The sequence below is a fragment of the Salvelinus alpinus genome, chromosome 1 (genome assembly GCF_045679555.1).
Source record: "Salvelinus alpinus chromosome 1, SLU_Salpinus.1, whole genome shotgun sequence".
Classification (NCBI taxonomy): Eukaryota; Metazoa; Chordata; class Actinopteri; order Salmoniformes; family Salmonidae; genus Salvelinus; species Salvelinus alpinus.
This window is the reverse complement of record NC_092086.1, coordinates 19,552,145-19,572,780: the sequence shown is the minus strand read 5'-3', so window position 1 is coordinate 19,572,780 and position 20,636 is coordinate 19,552,145. Positions and strand designations below refer to the sequence as shown.

At 46.6% G+C, this 20,636-nt stretch overlaps 1 protein-coding gene across 1 annotated transcript in view; it reads left to right on the top strand.

Annotated features, from left to right (window-relative positions):
- Positions 1–20,636, top strand: part of aatka (apoptosis-associated tyrosine kinase a) — a 104,562-nt gene that overhangs the window by 52,258 nt on the left and 31,668 nt on the right. The window contains exon 3 of the mRNA XM_071393316.1: positions 13,066–13,192. Coding sequence (XP_071249417.1) covers positions 13,066–13,192 — 127 coding nt within the window. The remainder of the gene's footprint in view (positions 1–13,065; positions 13,193–20,636) is intronic.

Here is a 20,636-nt window from a genome sequence, read left to right as displayed (position 1 = left end):
CCTTCACTTCAGATGGCCACATCAGCCAATAGATGACATGGGCCTACTGGTCTATTACCTTCACTTCAGATGGCCACATCAGCCAATAGATGACATGGGCCTACTGGTCTATTACCTTCACTTCAGATGGCCACATCAGCCAATAGATGACATGGGCCTACTGGTCTATTACCTTCACTTCAGATGGCCACATCAGCCAATAGATGACATGGGCCTACTGGTCTATTACCTTCACTTCAGATGGCCACATCAGCCAATAGATGACATGGGCCTACTGGTCTATTACCTTCACTTCAGATGGCCACATCAGCCAATAGATGACATGGGCCTACTGGTCTATTACCTTCACTTCAGATGGCCACATCAGCCAATAGATGACATGGGCCTACTGGTCTATTACCTTCACTTCAGATGGCCACATCAGCCAATAGATGACATGGGCCTACTGGTCTATTACCTTCACTTCAGATGGCCACATCAGCCAATAGATGACATGGGCCTACTGGTCTATTACCTTCACTTCAGATGGCCACATCAGCCAATAGATGACATGGGCCTACTGGTCTATTACCTTCACTTCAGATGGCCACATCAGCCAATAGATGACATGGGCCTACTGGTCTATTACCTTCACTTCAGATGGCCACATCAGCCAATAGATGACATGGGCCTACTGGTCTATTACCTTCACTTCAGATGGCCACATCAGCCAATAGATGACATGGGCCTACTGGTCTATTACCTTCACTTCAGATGGCCACATCAGCCAATAGATGACATGGGCCTACTGGTCTATTACCTTCACTTCAGATGGCCACATCAGCCAATAGATGACATGGGCCTACTGGTCTATTACCTTCACTTCAGATGGCCACATCAGCCAATAGATGACATGGGCCTACTGGTCTATTACCTTCACTTCAGATGGCCACATCAGCCAATAGATGACATGGGCCTACTGGTCTATTACCTTCACTTCAGATGGCCACATCAGCCAATAGATGACATGGGCCTACTGGTCTATTACCTTCACTTCAGATGGCCACATCAGCCAATAGATGACATGGGCCTACTGGTCTATTACCTTCACTTCAGATGGCCACATCAGCCAATAGATGACATGGGCCTACTGGTTTATTACCTTCACTTCAGATGGCCACATCAGCCAATAGATGACATGGGCCTACTGGTCTATTACCTTCACTTCAGATGGCCACATCAGCCAATAGATGACATGGGCCTACTGGTCTATTACCTTCACTTCAGATGGCCACATCAGCCAATAGATGACATGGGCCTACTGGTCTATTACCTTCACTTCAGATGGCCACATCAGCCAATAGATGACATGGGCCTACTGGTCTATTACCTTCACTTCAGATGGCCACATCAGCCAATAGATGACATGGGCCTACTGGTCTATTACCTTCACTTCAGATGGCCACATCAGCCAATAGATGACATGGGCCTACTGGTCTATTACCTTCACTTCAGATGGCCACATCAGCCAATAGATGACATGGGCCTACTGGTCTATTACCTTCACTTCAGATGGCCACATCAGCCAATAGATGACATGGGCCTACTGGTCTATTACCTTCACTTCAGATGGCCACATCAGCCAATAGATGACATGGGCCTACTGGTCTATTACCTTCACTTCAGATGGCCACATCAGCCAATAGATGACATGGGCCTACTGGTCTATTACCTTCACTTCAGATGGCCACATCAGCCAATAGATGACATGGGCCTACTGGTCTATTACCTTCACTTCAGATGGCCACATCAGCCAATAGATGACATGGGCCTACTGGTCTATTACCTTCACTTCAGATGGCCACATCAGCCAATAGATGACATGGGCCTACTGGTCTATTACCTTCACTTCAGATGGCCACATCAGCCAATAGATGACATGGGCCTACTGGTCTATTACCTTCACTTCAGATGGCCACATCAGCCAATAGATGACATGGGCCTACTGGTCTATTACCTTCACTTCAGATGGCCACATCAGCCAATAGATGACATGGGCCTACTGGTCTATTACCTTCACTTCAGATGGCCACATCAGCCAATAGATGACATGGGCCTACTGGTCTATTACCTTCACTTCAGATGGCCACATCAGCCAATAGATGACATGGGCCTACTGGTCTATTACCTTCACTTCAGATGGCCACATCAGCCAATAGATGACATGGGCCTACTGGTCTATTACCTTCACTTCAGATGGCCACATCAGCCAATAGATGACATGGGCCTACTGGTCTATTACCTTCACTTCAGATGGCCACATCAGCCAATAGATGACATGGGCCTACTGGTCTATTACCTTCACTTCAGATGGCCACATCAGCCAATAGATGACATGGGCCTACTGGTCTATTACCTTCACTCCAGATGGCCACATCAGCCAATAGATGACATGGGCCTACTGGTCTATTACCTTCACTCCAGATGGCCACATCAGCCAATAGATGACATGGGCCTACTGGTCTATTACCTTCACTTCAGATGGCCACATCAGCCAATAGATGACATGGGCCTACTGGTCTATTACCTTCACTTCAGATGGCCACATCAGCCAATAGATGACATGGGCCTACTGGTCTATTACCTTCACTTCAGATGGCCACATCAGCCAATAGATGACATGGGCCTACTGGTCTATTACCTTCACTTCAGATGGCCACATCAGCCAATAGATGACATGGGCCTACTGGTCTATTACCTTCACTTCAGATGGCCACATCAGCCAATAGATGACATGGGCCTACTGGTCTATTACCTTCACTTCAGATGGCCACATCAGCCAATAGATGACATGGGCCTACTGGTCTATTACCTTCACTTCAGATGGCCACATCAGCCAATAGATGACATGGGCCTACTGGTCTATTACCTTCACTTCAGATGGCCACATCAGCCAATAGATGACATGGGCCTACTGGTCTATTACCTTCACTCCAGATGGCCACATCAGCCAATAGATGACATGGGCCTACTGGTCTATTACCATCACTTCAGATGGCCACATCAGCCAATAGATGACATGGGCCTACTGGTCTATTACCTTCACTCCAGATGGCCACATCAGCCAATAGATGACATGGGGCTACTGGTCTATTACCTTCACTTCAGATGGCCACATCAGCCAATAGATGACATGGGCCTACTGGTCTATTACCTTCACTTCAGATGGCCACATCAGCCAATAGATGACATGGGCCTACTGGTCTATTACCTTCACTTCAGATGGCCACATCAGCCAATAGATGACATGGGCCTACTGGTCTATTACCTTCACTTCAGATGGCCACATCAGCCAATAGATGACATGGGCCTACTGGTCTATTACCTTCACTTCAGATGGCCACATCAGCCAATAGATGACATGGGCCTACTGGTCTATTACCTTCACTTCAGATGGCCACATCAGCCAATAGATGACATGGGCCTACTGGTCTATTACCTTCACTTCAGATGGCCACATCAGCCAATAGATGACATGGGCCTACTGGTCTATTACCTTCACTTCAGATGGCCACATCAGCCAATAGATGACATGGGCCTACTGGTCTATTACCTTCACTTCAGATGGCCACATCAGCCAATAGATGACATGGGCCTACTGGTCTATTACCTTCACTTCAGATGGCCACATCAGCCAATAGATGACATGGGCCTACTGGTCTATTACCTTCACTCCAGATGGCCACATCAGCCAATAGATGACATGGGCCTACTGGTCTATTACCTTCACTTCAGATGGCCACATCAGCCAATAGATGACATGGGCCTACTGGTCTATTACCTTCACTTCAGATGGCCACATCAGCCAATAGATGACATGGGCCTACTGGTCTATTACCTTCACTTCAGATGGCCACATCAGCCAATAGATGATATGGGGCTACTGGTCTATTACCTTCACTTCAGATGGCCACATCAGCCAATAGATGACGTGGGCCTACTGGTCTATTACCTTCACTTCAGATGGCCACATCAGCCAATAGATGACGTGGGCCTACTGGTCTATTACCTTCACTTCAGATGGCCACATCAGCCAATAGATGACGTGGGCCTACTGGTCTATTACCTTCACTTCAGATGGCCACATCAGCCAATAGATGACGTGGGCCTACTGGTCTATTACCTTCACTTCAGATGGCCACATCAGCCAATAGATGACATGGGCCTACTGGTCTATTACCTTCACTTCAGATGGTCACATCAGCCAATAGATGATATGGGCCTACTGGTCTATTACCTTCACTTCAGATGGCCACATCAGCCAATAGATGATATGGGCCTACTGGTCTATTACCTTCACTTCAGATGGCCACATCAGCCAATAGATGACATGGGCCTACTGGTCTATTACCTTCACTTCAGATGGCCACATCAGCCAATAGATGACATGGGCCTACTGGTCTATTACCTTCACTTCAGATGGCCACATCAGCCAATAGATGACATGGGCCTACTGGTCTATTACCTTCACTTCAGATGGCCACATCAGCCAATAGATGACATGGGCCTACTGGTCTATTACCTTCACTTCAGATGGCCACATCAGCCAATGGATGACATGGGCCTACTGGTCTATTACCTTCACTTCAGATGGCCACATCAGCCAATAGATGACATGGGCCTACTGGTCTATTACCTTCACTTCAGATGGCCACATCAGCCAATAGATGACATGGGGCTACTGGTCTATTACCTTCACTTCAGATGGCCACATCAGCCAATAGATGACATGGGCCTACTGGTCTATTACCTTCACTTCAGATGGCCACATCAGCCAATAGATGACATGGGCCTACTGGTCTATTACCTTCACTTCAGATGACCACATCAGCCAATAGATGACATGGGCCTACTGGTCTATTACCTTCACTTCAGATGGCCACATCAGCCAATAGATGACATGGGCCTACTGGTCTATTACCTTCACTTCAGATGACCACATCAGCCAATAGATGACATGGGCCTACTGATCTATTACCTTCACTTCAGATGGCCACATCAGCCAATAGATGACATGGGCCTACTGGTCTATTACCTTCACTTCAGATGGCCACATCAGCCAATAGATGACATGGGCCTACTGGTCTATTACCTTCACTCCAGATGGCCACATCAGCCAATAGATGACATGGGCCTACTGGTCTATTACCTTCACTTCAGATGGCCACATCAGCCAATAGATGACATGGGCCTACTGGTCTATTACCTTCACTTCAGATGGCCACATCAGCCAATAGATGACATGGGCCTACTGGTCTATTACCTTCACTTCAGATGGCCACATCAGCCAATAGATGACATGGGCCTACTGGTCTATTACCTTCACTTCAGATGGCCACATCAGCCAATAGATGACATGGGCCTACTGGTCTATTACCTTCACTCCAGATGGCCACATCAGCCAATAGATGATATGGGCCTACTGGTCTATTACCTTCACTTCAGATGGCCACATCAGCCAATAGATGACATGGGCCTACTGGTCTATTACCTTCACTTCAGATGGCCACATCAGCCAATAGATGACATGGGCCTACTGGTCTATTACCTTCACTTCAGATGGCCACATCAGCCAATAGATGACATGGGCCTACTGGTCTATTACCTTCACTTCAGATGGCCACATCAGCCAATAGATGATATGGGCATACTGGTCTATTACCTTCACTTCAGATGGCCACATCAGCCAATAGATGACATGGGGCTACTGGTCTATTACCTTCACTTCAGATGGCCACATCAGCCAATAGATGACATGGGCCTACTGGTCTATTACCTTCACTTCAGATGGCCACATCAGCCAATAGATGACATGGGCCTACTGGTCTATTACCTTCACTTCAGATGGCCACATCAGCCAATAGATGACATGGGCCTACTGGTCTATTACCTTCACTTCAGATGGCCACATCAGCCAATAGATGACATGGGCCTACTGGTCTATTATCTTCACTTCAGATGGCCACATCAGCCAATAGATGACATGGGGCTACTGGTCTATTACCTTCACTTCAGATGGCCACATCAGCCAATAGATGACATGGGCCTACTGATCTATTACCTTCACTTCAGATGGCCACATCAGCCAATAGATGACATGGGCCTACTGGTCTATTACCTTCACTTCAGATGGCCACATCAGCCAATAGATGACATGGGCCTACTGGTCTATTACCTTCACTTCAGATGGCCACATCAGCCAATAGATGACATGGGCCTACTGGTCTATTACCTTCACTTCAGATGGCCACATCAGCCAATAGATGACATGGGCCTACTGGTCTATTACCTTCACTTCAGATGGCCACATCAGCCAATAGATGACATGGGCCTACTGGTCTATTACCTTCACTTCAGATGGCCACATCAGCCAATAGATGACATGGGCCTACTGGTCTATTACCTTCACTTCAGATGGCCACATCAGCCAATAGATGACATGGGCCTACTGGTCTATTACCTTCACTTCAGATGGCCACATCAGCCAATAGATGACATGGGCCTACTGGTCTATTACCTTCACTTCAGATGGCCACATCAGCCAATAGATGACATGGGCCTACTGGTCTATTACCTTCACTTCAGATGGCCACATCAGCCAATAGATGACATGGGCCTACTGGTCTATTACCTTCACTTCAGATGGCCACATCAGCCAATAGATGACATGGGCCTACTGGTCTATTACCTTCACTTCAGATGGCCACATCAGCCAATAGATGACATGGGCCTACTGGTCTATTACCTTCACTTCAGATGGCCACATCAGCCAATAGATGACATGGGCCTACTGGTCTATTACCTTCACTTCAGATGGCCACATCAGCCAATAGATGACATGGGCCTACTGGTCTATTACCTTCACTTCAGATGGCCACATCAGCCAATAGATGACATGGGCCTACTGGTCTATTACCTTCACTTCAGATGGCCACATCAGCCAATAGATGACATGGGCCTACTGGTCTATTACCTTCACTTCAGATGGCCACATCAGCCAATAGATGACATGGGCCTACTGGTCTATTACCTTCACTTCAGATGGCCACATCAGCCAATAGATGACATGGGCCTACTGGTCTATTACCTTCACTCCAGATGGCCACATCAGCCAATAGATGACATGGGCCTACTGGTCTATTACCATCACTTCAGATGGCCACATCAGCCAATAGATGACATGGGCCTACTGGTCTATTACCTTCACTCCAGATGGCCACATCAGCCAATAGATGACATGGGGCTACTGGTCTATTACCTTCACTTCAGATGGCCACATCAGCCAATAGATGACATGGGCCTACTGGTCTATTACCTTCACTTCAGATGGCCACATCAGCCAATAGATGACATGGGCCTACTGGTCTATTACCTTCACTTCAGATGGCCACATCAGCCAATAGATGACATGGGCCTACTGGTCTATTACCTTCACTTCAGATGGCCACATCAGCCAATAGATGACATGGGCCTACTGGTCTATTACCTTCACTTCAGATGGCCACATCAGCCAATAGATGACATGGGCCTACTGGTCTATTACCTTCACTTCAGATGGCCACATCAGCCAATAGATGACATGGGCCTACTGGTCTATTACCTTCACTTCAGATGGCCACATCAGCCAATAGATGACATGGGCCTACTGGTCTATTACCTTCACTTCAGATGGCCACATCAGCCAATAGATGACATGGGCCTACTGGTCTATTACCTTCACTCCAGATGGCCACATCAGCCAATAGATGACATGGGCCTACTGGTCTATTACCTTCACTTCAGATGGCCACATCAGCCAATAGATGATATGGGCCTACTGGTCTATTACCTTCACTTCAGATGGCCACATCAGCCAATAGATGATATGGGGCTACTGGTCTATTACCTTCACTTCAGATGGCCACATCAGCCAATAGATGATATGGGGCTACTGGTCTATTACCTTCACTTCAGATGGCCACATCAGCCAATAGATGACGTGGGCCTACTGGTCTATTACCTTCACTTCAGATGGCCACATCAGCCAATAGCTGACGTGGGCCTACTGGTCTATTACCTTCACTTCAGATGGCCACATCAGCCAATAGATGACGTGGGCCTACTGGTCTATTACCTTCACTTCAGATGGCCACATCAGCCAATAGATGACGTGGGCCTACTGGTCTATTACCTTCACTTCAGATGGCCACATCAGCCAATAGATGACGTGGGCCTACTGGTCTATTACCTTCACTTCAGATGGCCACATCAGCCAATAGATGACATGGGCCTACTGGTCTATTACCTTCACTTCAGATGGTCACATCAGCCAATAGATGATATGGGCCTACTGGTCTATTACCTTCACTTCAGATGGCCACATCAGCCAATAGATGATATGGGCCTACTGGTCTATTACCTTCACTTCAGATGGCCACATCAGCCAATAGATGACATGGGCCTACTGGTCTATTACCTTCACTTCAGATGGCCACATCAGCCAATAGATGACATGGGCCTACTGGTCTATTACCTTCACTTCAGATGGCCACATCAGCCAATAGATGACATGGGCCTACTGGTCTATTACCTTCACTTCAGATGGCCACATCAGCCAATAGATGACATGGGCCTACTGGTCTATTACCTTCACTTCAGATGGCCACATCAGCCAATGGATGACATGGGCCTACTGGTCTATTACCTTCACTTCAGATGGCCACATCAGCCAATAGATGACATGGGCCTACTGGTCTATTACCTTCACTTCAGATGGCCACATCAGCCAATAGATGATATGGGGCTACTGGTCTATTACCTTCACTTCAGATGGCCACATCAGCCAATAGATGACATGGGCCTACTGGTCTATTACCTTCACTTCAGATGGCCACATCAGCCAATGGATGACATGGGCCTACTGGTCTATTACCTTCACTTCAGATGGCCACATCAGCCAATAGATGACATGGGCCTACTGGTCTATTACCTTCACTTCAGATGGCCACATCAGCCAATAGATGATATGGGGCTACTGGTCTATTACCTTCACTTCAGATGGCCACATCAGCCAATAGATGACATGGGCCTACTGGTCTATTACCTTCACTTCAGATGGCCACATCAGCCAATAGATGACATGGGCCTACTGGTCTATTACCTTCACTTCAGATGACCACATCAGCCAATAGATGACATGGGCCTACTGGTCTATTACCTTCACTTCAGATGGCCACATCAGCCAATAGATGACATGGGCCTACTGGTCTATTACCTTCACTTCAGATGACCACATCAGCCAATAGATGACATGGGCCTACTGATCTATTACCTTCACTTCAGATGGCCACATCAGCCAATAGATGACATGGGCCTACTGGTCTATTACCTTCACTTCAGATGGCCACATCAGCCAATAGATGACATGGGCCTACTGGTTTATTACCTTCACTCCAGATGGCCACATCAGCCAATAGATGACATGGGCCTACTGGTCTATTACCTTCACTTCAGATGGCCACATCAGCCAATAGATGACATGGGCCTACTGGTCTATTACCTTCACTTCAGATGGCCACATCAGCCAATAGATGACATGGGCCTACTGGTCTATTACCTTCACTTCAGATGGCCACATCAGCCAATAGATGACATGGGCCTACTGGTCTATTACCTTCACTTCAGATGGCCACATCAGCCAATAGATGACATGGGCCTACTGGTCTATTACCTTCACTTCAGATGGCCACATCAGCCAATAGATGACATGGGCCTACTGGTCTATTACCTTCACTTCAGATGGCCACATCAGCCAATAGATGACATGGGCCTACTGGTCTATTACCTTCACTTCAGATGGCCACATCAGCCAATAGATGACATGGGCCTACTGGTCTATTACCTTCACTCCAGATGGCCACATCAGCCAATAGATGATATGGGCCTACTGGTCTATTACCTTCACTTCAGATGGCCACATCAGCCAATAGATGATATGGGCCTACTGGTCTATTACCTTCACTTCAGATGGCCACATCAGCCAATAGATGACATGGGCCTACTGGTCTATTACCTTCACTTCAGATGGCCACATCAGCCAATAGATGACATGGGCCTACTGGTCTATTACCTTCACTTCAGATGGCCACATCAGCCAATAGATGATATGGGCATACTGGTCTATTACCTTCACTTCAGATGGCCACATCAGCCAATAGATGACATGGGGCTACTGGTCTATTACCTTCACTTCAGATGGCCACATCAGCCAATAGATGACATGGGCCTACTGGTCTATTACCTTCACTTCAGATGGCCACATCAGCCAATAGATGACATGGGCCTACTGGTCTATTACCTTCACTTCAGATGGCCACATCAGCCAATAGATGACATGGGCCTACTGGTCTATTACCTTCACTTCAGATGGCCACATCAGCCAATAGATGACATGGGCCTACTGGTCTATTACCTTCACTTCAGATGGCCACATCAGCCAATAGATGACATGGGGCTACTGGTCTATTACCTTCACTTCAGATGGCCACATCAGCCAATAGATGACATGGGCCTACTGGTCTATTACCTTCACTTCAGATGGCCACATCAGCCAATAGATGACATGGGCCTACTGGTCTATTACCTTCACTTCAGATGGCCACATCAGCCAATAGATGACATGGGCCTACTGGTCTATTACCTTCACTTCAGATGGCCACATCAGCCAATAGATGACATGGGCCTACTGGTCTATTACCTTCACTTCAGATGGCCACATCAGCCAATAGATGACATGGGCCTACTGGTCTATTACCTTCACTTCAGATGGCCACATCAGCCAATAGATGACATGGGGCTACTGGTCTATTACCTTCACTTCAGATGGCCACATCAGCCAATAGATGACATGGGCCTACTGATCTATTACCTTCACTTCAGATGGCCACATCAGACAATAGATGACATGGGCCTACTGGTCTATTACCTTCACTTCAGATGGCCACATCAGCCAATAGATGACATGGGCCTACTGGTCTATTACCTTCACGCCAGATGGCCACATCAGCCAATAGATGACATGGGCCTACTGGTCTATTACCTTCACTTCAGATGGCCACATCAGCCAATAGATGACATGGGCCTACTGGTCTATTACCTTCACTTCAGATGGCCACATCAGCCAATAGATGACATGGGCCTACTGGTCTATTACCTTCACTTCAGATGGCCACATCAGCCAATAGATGACATGGGCCTACTGGTCTATTACCTTCACTTCAGATGGCCACATCAGCCAATAGATGACATGGGCCTACTGGTCTATTACCTTCACTTCAGATGGCCACATCAGCCAATAGATGACATGGGCCTACTGGTCTATTACCTTCACTCCAGATGGCCACATCAGCCAATAGATGATATGGGCCTACTGGTCTATTACCTTCACTTCAGATGGCCACATCAGCCAATAGATGATATGGGCCTACTGGTCTATTACCTTCACTTCAGATGGCCACATCAGCCAATAGATGACATGGGCCTACTGGTCTATTACCTTCACTTCAGATGGCCACATCAGCCAATAGATGACATGGGCCTACTGGTCTATTACCTTCACTTCAGATGGCCACATCAGCCAATAGATGATATGGGCATACTGGTCTATTACCTTCACTTCAGATGGCCACATCAGCCAATAGATGACATGGGGCTACTGGTCTATTACCTTCACTTCAGATGGCCACATCAGCCAATAGATGACATGGGCCTACTGGTCTATTACCTTCACTTCAGATGGCCACATCAGCCAATAGATGACATGGGCCTACTGGTCTATTACCTTCACTTCAGATGGCCACATCAGCCAATAGATGACATGGGCCTACTGGTCTATTACCTTCACTCCAGATGGCCACATCAGCCAATAGATGATATGGGCCTACTGGTCTATTACCTTCACTCCAGATGGCCACATCAGCCAATAGATGACATGGGGCTACTGGTCTATTACCTTCACTTCAGATGGCCACATCAGCCAATAGATGACATGGGCCTACTGGTCTATTACCTTCACTTCAGATGGCCACATCAGCCAATAGATGATATGGGCCTACTGGTCTATTACCTTCACTCCAGATGGCCACATCAGCCAATGGGCCTACTGGTCTATTACCTTCACTCCAGATGGCCACATCAGCCAATAGATGACATGGGCCTACTGGTCTATTACCTTCACTCCAGATGGCCACATCAGCCAATAGATGATATGGGCCTACTGGTCTAGAACACATTCATCCGTTTATATCCTCATGTATGTCTCTTACATGTGATCAATCTAAACAGTGGACCAAATGATTCAACTCAGTTTCTCCTTCAAGTACCATCTCTCAGTGTGCCTGTGGGAAACATAAGAAAGGGCCATTGTTGTTACAGCTCTGGGCAGAGAGGAACTGCAAGTTGAACCCGGTGAGATAGACTCCTAAATTGATAGTGCAGGTTGTTTTGGCGATTTTACAGCTAGCTAGCTACTTCACATACTGATATTGACTTTGATAGTATTGTGTGTAGCTGCATTTGCTAGCTAGCTAGCCCATAGAGAGAGCATTGCATTGTGGGTTTTGTAGTCGGCTTGAGCTGCAACAGATTTCCAGAACGATTTTCACATGTTGCCACCAACCTTGTTATAATGACAAAATGAAACGTTTGTTCACAAAAAAAATTCTTCACATATTAGTGTTATTTAACACTGTTAATTATAGGAATTAGTGATTTGGGGTGGATTATCGCTTTAATGCAGAAGGCATGAACACTCAGATGACTAAACCCACTGTGTTATTGAATCATACACACACACACATGCAGGCACGCACTTTCTCTCTGTGACCCACACATGCATACAAATTCTTTCTTCTCTCTCTCTCTCTCTCTCTCTCTGTCTCTCTCTCTGCCCCCCCCCACCCCACTCCCCCCCCCCCCCCCCCCCCCCCCTCTCTCTTTCTCTCTGTCACATACACACTAACCCCAGTGTCTTCTCTCCCCTCCCACCAGGAGTTTGAGAACACAGAGGGAGAGGAGTACCAGGCTGACCTGGCCTCGTCTCAGAATGGACCTGAAGTCTACATCCTCCCCCTTACTGAGGTCTCCCTGCCCGTCTCCAAACAGCCCGGACCATCCAGTAAGATCCTAGTCTATCTATGACCCATCACCTATGAACTTTCACCTCTATATATCACCTATGACCCATATGGCTGTTTCTTCTATCCTCTCCTCTCTCCTCTTCTCTCGAGTAATTAAACGTCAAGTCTAGCCCTGGGTTAATCAGTCAAATTGCTTGATTACTCAATTGAGTGTTACTAGAGTTGTCTCAGGTCCACACTCCAGGCTGTACTAATCCAAATGGCACCCTATTCCCTACACAGTGCACAACGTTGGACCACGGGACTTGTAGTGCGTTATGGTGCCATTTGGAATGCATACGTTGACCCAGCAGGGCCAACATCATACCCCATCATCAGAACATCATCATACCCCATCATCAGAACATCATCATACCCCATCATCAGAACATCATCATACCCCATCATCAGAACATCATCATACCCCATCATCAGAACATCATCATACCCCATCATCAGAACATCATCATACCCCATCATCAGAACACCATCATACCCCATCATCAGAACATCATCATACCCCATCATCAGAACATCATCATACCCCATCATCAGAACATCATCATACCCCATCATCAGAACACCATCATACCCCATCATCAGAACATCATCATACCCCATCATCAGAACATCATCATACCCCATCATCAGAACATCATCCTACTCTATCCTCAGAACATCATCATACCCCATCATCAGAACATCATCATACCCCATCATCAGAACATCATCATACCCTATCATCAGAACATCATCATACCCCATCATCAGGACACCATCATGCCCCATCATCAGAACATCATCATACCCCATCATCAGAACATCATCATACCCCATCATCAGAACATCATCATACCCCATCATCAGAACATCATCATACCCCATCATCAGAACATCATCATACCCCATCATCAGAACATCATCATACCCCATCATCAGAACACCATCATACCCCATCATCAGAACATCATCATACCCCATCATCAGAACATCATCATACCCCATCATCAGAACATCATCATACCCCATCATCAGAACATCATCATACCCCATCATCAGAACATCATCATACCCCATCATCAGAACACCATCATACCCCATCATCAGAACATCATCATACCCCATCATCAGAACATCATCATACCCCATCATCAGAACACCATCATACCCCATTATCAGAACACCATCATACCCCATCATCAGAACACCATCATGCCCCATCATCAGAACATCATCATACCCCATCATCAGAACATCATCATACCCCATCATCAGAACATCATCATACCCCATCATCAGAACATCGTCATACCCCATCATCAGAACACCATCATACCCCATCATCAGAACATCATCATACCCCATCATCAGAACATCATCATACCCCATCATCAGAACACCATCATACCCCATTATCAGAACATCATCATACCCCATCCTCAGAACATCATCATACCCCATCATCAGAACAGCATCATACCCTATCATCAGAACATCATCATACCCCATCATCAGAACATCATCATACCCTATCATAACATCATCAGAACATCATCAGAACATCATCATACCCCATCATCAGAACAACATCATACCCCATCATCAGAACAACATCATACCCCATCGTCATACCCCATCATCAGAACATCATCATACCCCATCATCAGAACATCATCAGAACATCATCATACCCCGTCATCAGAACATTATCAGAACATCATCATACCCCATCATCAGAACAACATCATACCCCATCGTCATACCCCATCATCAGAACATCATCATACTCTATCATCAGAACATCATCAGACCCCATCATCAGAACATCATCAGAACATCATCATACCCCATCATCAGAACATCATCAGAACAACATCATACCCCATCATCAGAACAACATCATACCCCATCGTCATACCCCATCATCAGAACATCATCATACTCCATCATCAGAACATCATCAGAACATCATCATACCCCATCATCAGAACACCATCATACCCCATCATCAGAACACCATCATACCCCATCATCAGAACATCATCATACCCCATCATCAGAACATCATCAGAACATCATCATACCCCATCATCAGAACAACATCATACCCCATCGTCATACTCCATCATCAGAACATCGTCATACCCCATCATCAGAACATCATCATACCCCATCATCAGAACATCATCATACCCCATCATCAGAACATCATCAGAACATCATCATACCCCATCATCAGAACATCATCATACCCCATCATCAGAACATCATCATACCCCATCATCAGAACATTATCAGAACATCATCATACCCCATCATCAGAACATCATCATACCCCATCATCAGAACATCATCATACTCCATCATCAGAACATCATCAGAACATCGTCATACCCCATCATCAGAACATTGGCCTGCACACTGGGTTGTTAATTTGAGAGATGGTGAGAATTTCCTGACAAACAGGGACAGAGCACAGACATGCTCTCTTTTCCACTCTTCCTCCATCTCCCTTCCTCTTCCTCTCTCTCTCACTCTAACATCTGTCTGTTGCGTAATGCAGAATGAGGCTGGCCTGCTGCAGTGCTCCGTGGCAGTTTATGTGTGTGTGTGTGTGTGTGTGTGTGTGTGTGTGTGTGTGTGTGTGTGTGTGTGTGTGTGTGTGTGTGTGTGTGTGTGTGTGTGTGTGTGTGTGTGTGTGTGTGTGTGTGTGAGGAATGCAAGAGAGCTGGAGCACATTGGGGAGGAAGGAAGCCAACCCTCACACTCTCTTATTCGCTGGGCTGTCAGCTGTTTGCTGTACTTCATGGTGTGTGTGTGTGTGTGTGTGTGTGTGTGTGTGTGTGTGTGTGTGTGTGTGTGTGTGTGTGTGTGTGTGTGTGTGTGTGTGTGTGTGTGTGTGTGCTGTGCTCTGAATCCCAGGATGTGAGCGTGAGCAGGGATTGGACAAGCCAGCATCAGGCTAGCAGCCAATTGCCTCCCTCCCTCCTGTCCTCCATAGCTACGGGCATATGATTGGTTCAGGTGTTGCAGGGTGAGGAGAGGAGAGTGGGGAAGAGAAGAGAGGAGGAGAGGATACGGGGAGAGGGGGAGAGAGTGGGGGAGACAGGAGAGGACAGAGGAGAAAGGAGGGGTGGGAGGGGGGAGAGAGGACAGAGGATAAAGGAGGGGTGCGAGAGGGGGAGAGAGTGGGGAGAGAGGAGAGAACAGAGGAGAAAGGAGGGGTGGGAGAGGGGGAGAGAGTGGGGGAGAGAGGAGAGAACAGAGGAGAAAGGAGGGGTGGGAGAGGGGGAGAGAGTGGGGAGAGAGGAGAGAACAGAGGAGAAAGGAGTGGTGGGAGAGAGAGAAGAGGACAGAGGAGAAAGGAGGGGTGGGAGAGGGCGAGAGAGGAGAGAACAGAGGAGAAAGGAGGGGTGGGAGAGACTGGGGGAGAGAGGAGAAAGGAGGGGTGGGAGAGGGGGAGAGAGTGGGGAGAGAGCGGAGAACAGAGGAGAAAGGAGGGGTGTGAGAGGGGGAGAGAACAGAGGAGAAAGGAGGGGTGGGAATTGTTAAAAAAAGAGGGGGATTGATTTTGGTGATTCAATGAAAACAACTGTTGAAAAAAGGAGAGAGGAGAGGAGAGAATGAGAAGAGAGGAGGAGAGGAGATTCATGAGGGGTTAGCTCTGGTCTGGATGCATCGTTTTCCTGTTCATCTATCCTCCTCCTCCTCCTCTTCCTCTCCATCCTCTGTTTCTCTGTGGTCCTCAATCCCAGTGCTATTGACTCTGTGCTGCTGTATTTTAAACTCTGCAGTCAGAAACAGAAAGTCACCCACACATGCATACACATTATTTATACTTAATTCTCTCTCTGTCTCGCTCTCTCTTTCTCTCTCTCTCTCTCTCTCTTTCTCTCACTCTCTCTGTCTCGCTCTCTCTTTCTCTCTCTCTCTGTCTCTCTCTTTCTCTCACTCTCTCTGTCTCGCTCTCTCTCTCTTTCTCTCTCTCTCTGTCTCTCTGTCTCTCTCAATTCAATTTCAATATAAGGGGTTTTATTGGCATGGGAAACATATGTTAATGTTGCCAAAGCAAGTGAAGTAGATAATAAACAAAAGTGAAATAAACAATAAAAATGAACAGTAAACATTACACTCACAGAAGTTCCGAAAGAGTAAAGACATTACAAATGTCATATTATGTCTATATACAGTGTTGCAACGATGTGCAAATGGTTAAAGTACACAAGGGAAAATAAATAAAAATAAATATGGGTTGTATTTACAATGGCGTTTGTTCTTCACTGGTTTGCCTTTTCTTGTGGCAACAGGTCACAAATCTTGCTGCTGTGATGGCACACTGGTATTTCACCCAGTAGATATGGGAGTTTATCAAAATCGGATTTGTTTTCAAATTCTTTGTGGATCTGTATAATCTGAAGGAAATATGTGTCTAATATGGTCATACATTTGGCAGGAGGTTAGGAAGTGCAGCTCAGTTTCCACCTCATTTTGTGGGCAGTGTGCACATAGCATGTCTTCTCTTGAGAGCCAGGTCTGACTACAGCGGCCTTTCTCAATAGCAAGGCTATGCTCACTGAGTCTGTACATAGTCAAAGCCTTCTATAGGTTTTGGTCAGTCACAGTGGTCAGGTATTCTGCCACTGTGTACTCTCTGTTTAGAGCCAAACAGCATTCTAGTTTGCTCTGTTTTTTGTTAATTCTTTCCAATGTGTAAAGTAATTCTCTTTTTGTTTTCTCATGATTTGATTGGGTCTAATTGTGCTGCTGTCCTGTGGGGTCTGTGTCAGGATTTCAAAAAGGAAGTGAATTTAATATTCCAAAATAACCAGAGAGACGGTCACGCCACACACACAAGGGCGCGTAAAGTCCCAGTCCAACAAACAGGACTAAACTGAATAGGAACAGAAACCACAAGAATGAACGAACACCACAAACAGAAAAACAAGCCCGCACAAAAGCCGGCGGGCCAACTGGGTTTAAATAGCCCACAACCAAACCTAAACACGAAACAGGTGCAACAAATCAGACACAACTAAATGAAACAGAAAAGGGGATCAGTGGCAGCTAGTAGGCCGGTGACGACGACCGCCGAGCGCCGCCCGAATGGGAAGAGGCACCATCTTCGGCGGGATTCGTGACAGTCTGTTTGTGTTTGTGAACAGAGCCCCAGGACCAGCTTGCTTAGGGGGCTCTTCTCCAGGTTAATTTCTCTGTAGGTGATGGCTTTGTTATAGAAGGTTTGGGAATTGCTTCCTTTTAGGTGGTTGTAGAATTGAACTGCTCTTTTCTGCATTTTGATCATTAGCTGGTATCGTCCTAATTCTGCTCTGCATGCATTATTTGGTGTTTTACATTGTACATTGAGGATATTTTTGCAGAATTCTGCATGCAGAGTCTCAATTTGGTGTTTGTCCCATTTTGTTAATTCTTGGTTGGTGAGTGGACCCCAGATCTCACAACCATAAAGGGCAATGTGTTCTATAACTGATTTAAGTATTTTTAGCCAGATCCTAATTGGTATGTCTAATTTTATGTTCCTTTTGATGGCATAGAAGGTCCTTCTTGCCTTGTCTCTCAGATCGTTCACAGCTTTGTGGAAGTTACTTGTGACGCTGATGTTTAGGCCGAGGTATGTATCGTTTTTTGTGTGCTCTAGGGCAACGGTGTCTCGATAAAATTTGTATTTGTGGTCCTGGCGACTGGACCTTTTTTGGAACACCATTATTTTGATCTTACTGAGATTTACTGTAAGGGCCCAGGTCTGGCAGAATCTGTGCAGAAGATCTAGGTGCTACTGTAGGCCCTCCTTGGTTGGTGACAGAAGCACCTGATCATTAGCAAACAGAAGACATTTAACTTCAGATTCTAGTAGGGTGAGGCCGGGTGCTGCAGACTGTTCTAGTGCCCTCGCCAATTCATTCATATATATGTTGAAGAGGGTGGGGCTGCATCCCTGTCTCACCCCACGGCCCTGAGGGAAGAAATGTGTGTGTTTTGCAGAAGTAGAAGAAGGCCTAGTCTCATAAGCTGAAGTGAATTGACAGTAGAAGTAATGATGTCTGTATGGCTGACATCTGCTTCCCAAATGGCACCCTATTCCCTACATTGTGCACTACTTCTGACCAGAGCACCCTGGTCCATGGTCTGAAGTAAAATCACATTTTATTGGCCACATACACATATTTAGCAGATGTTATTGTGGGTGTAGTGACATGCTTGTGTAGTGCACTATATAGCGAACAGGGTGCCGTTTGGGACGTATACTGTTTATCAAGGTCAAGCCAGCTATAAGTCTGACATGATCATCCTTATTCCATAGCACATTGTACATCAGGCATTACAAAAGAACCTCAACCATACATATTTACTACATACAATACACACATAGCTCCTGTCCTCACACACTGTTACACATGTCTCCTGTCCTCACACACTGTTACACATGTCTCCTGTCCTCACACACTGTTACACATGGCTCCTGTCCTCACACACTGTTACACATGGCTCCTGTCCTCACACACTGTTACACATGTCTCCTGTTACACATGTCTCCTGTCCTCACACACTGTTACACATGTCTCCTGTCCTCACACACTGTTACATGTGACCACACCAAGAGACATGTCACCACACCAGGAGACAGATCACCACACCAGGAGACAGATCACCACACCAGGAGACAGATCACCACACCAGGAGACAGATCACCACTCCAGGAGACAGATCACCACACCAGGAGACAGATCACCACTCCAGGAGACAGATCACCACACCAGGAGACAGATCACCACACCAGGAGACAGATCACCACACCAGGAGACAGATCACCACACCAGGAGACAGATCACCACACCAGGAGACAGATCACCACACCAGGAGACAGATCACCACACCAGGAGACAGATCACCACACCAGGAGACAGATCACCACACCAGGAGACAGATCACCACACCAGGAGACAGATCACCACACCAGGAGACAGATCACCACTCCAGGAGACAGATCACCACACCAGGAGACAGATCACCACACCAGGAGACAGATCACCACACCAGGAGACAGATCACCACTCCAAGAGACAGTCAACTGGCTATTCCACCTACACTCTATGGAAATATATTCTATGGCTTGATTCCATGATTGCTCAGTTTTGCATTTCTGTCCTGTAGAGAATTGCCTCAACTCAATAGAGGCAGAGACTGTCACACATACATACATATTGTAACATGTATACACACACACACACACACACACACACACACACACACACACACACACACACACATTATTTCACATTCCCATAGCTTTTTAATACAGCAGTAATTCAGTCTGTGTGGGTGAATATCATTTATCCCAACAGTGTGTAAGTTACTTTGTGTGTGTCATCCCACCAGCTCACAGCCACAATGCCTGCCTCTTACCTCAGGCTTCACTGCCAGGGA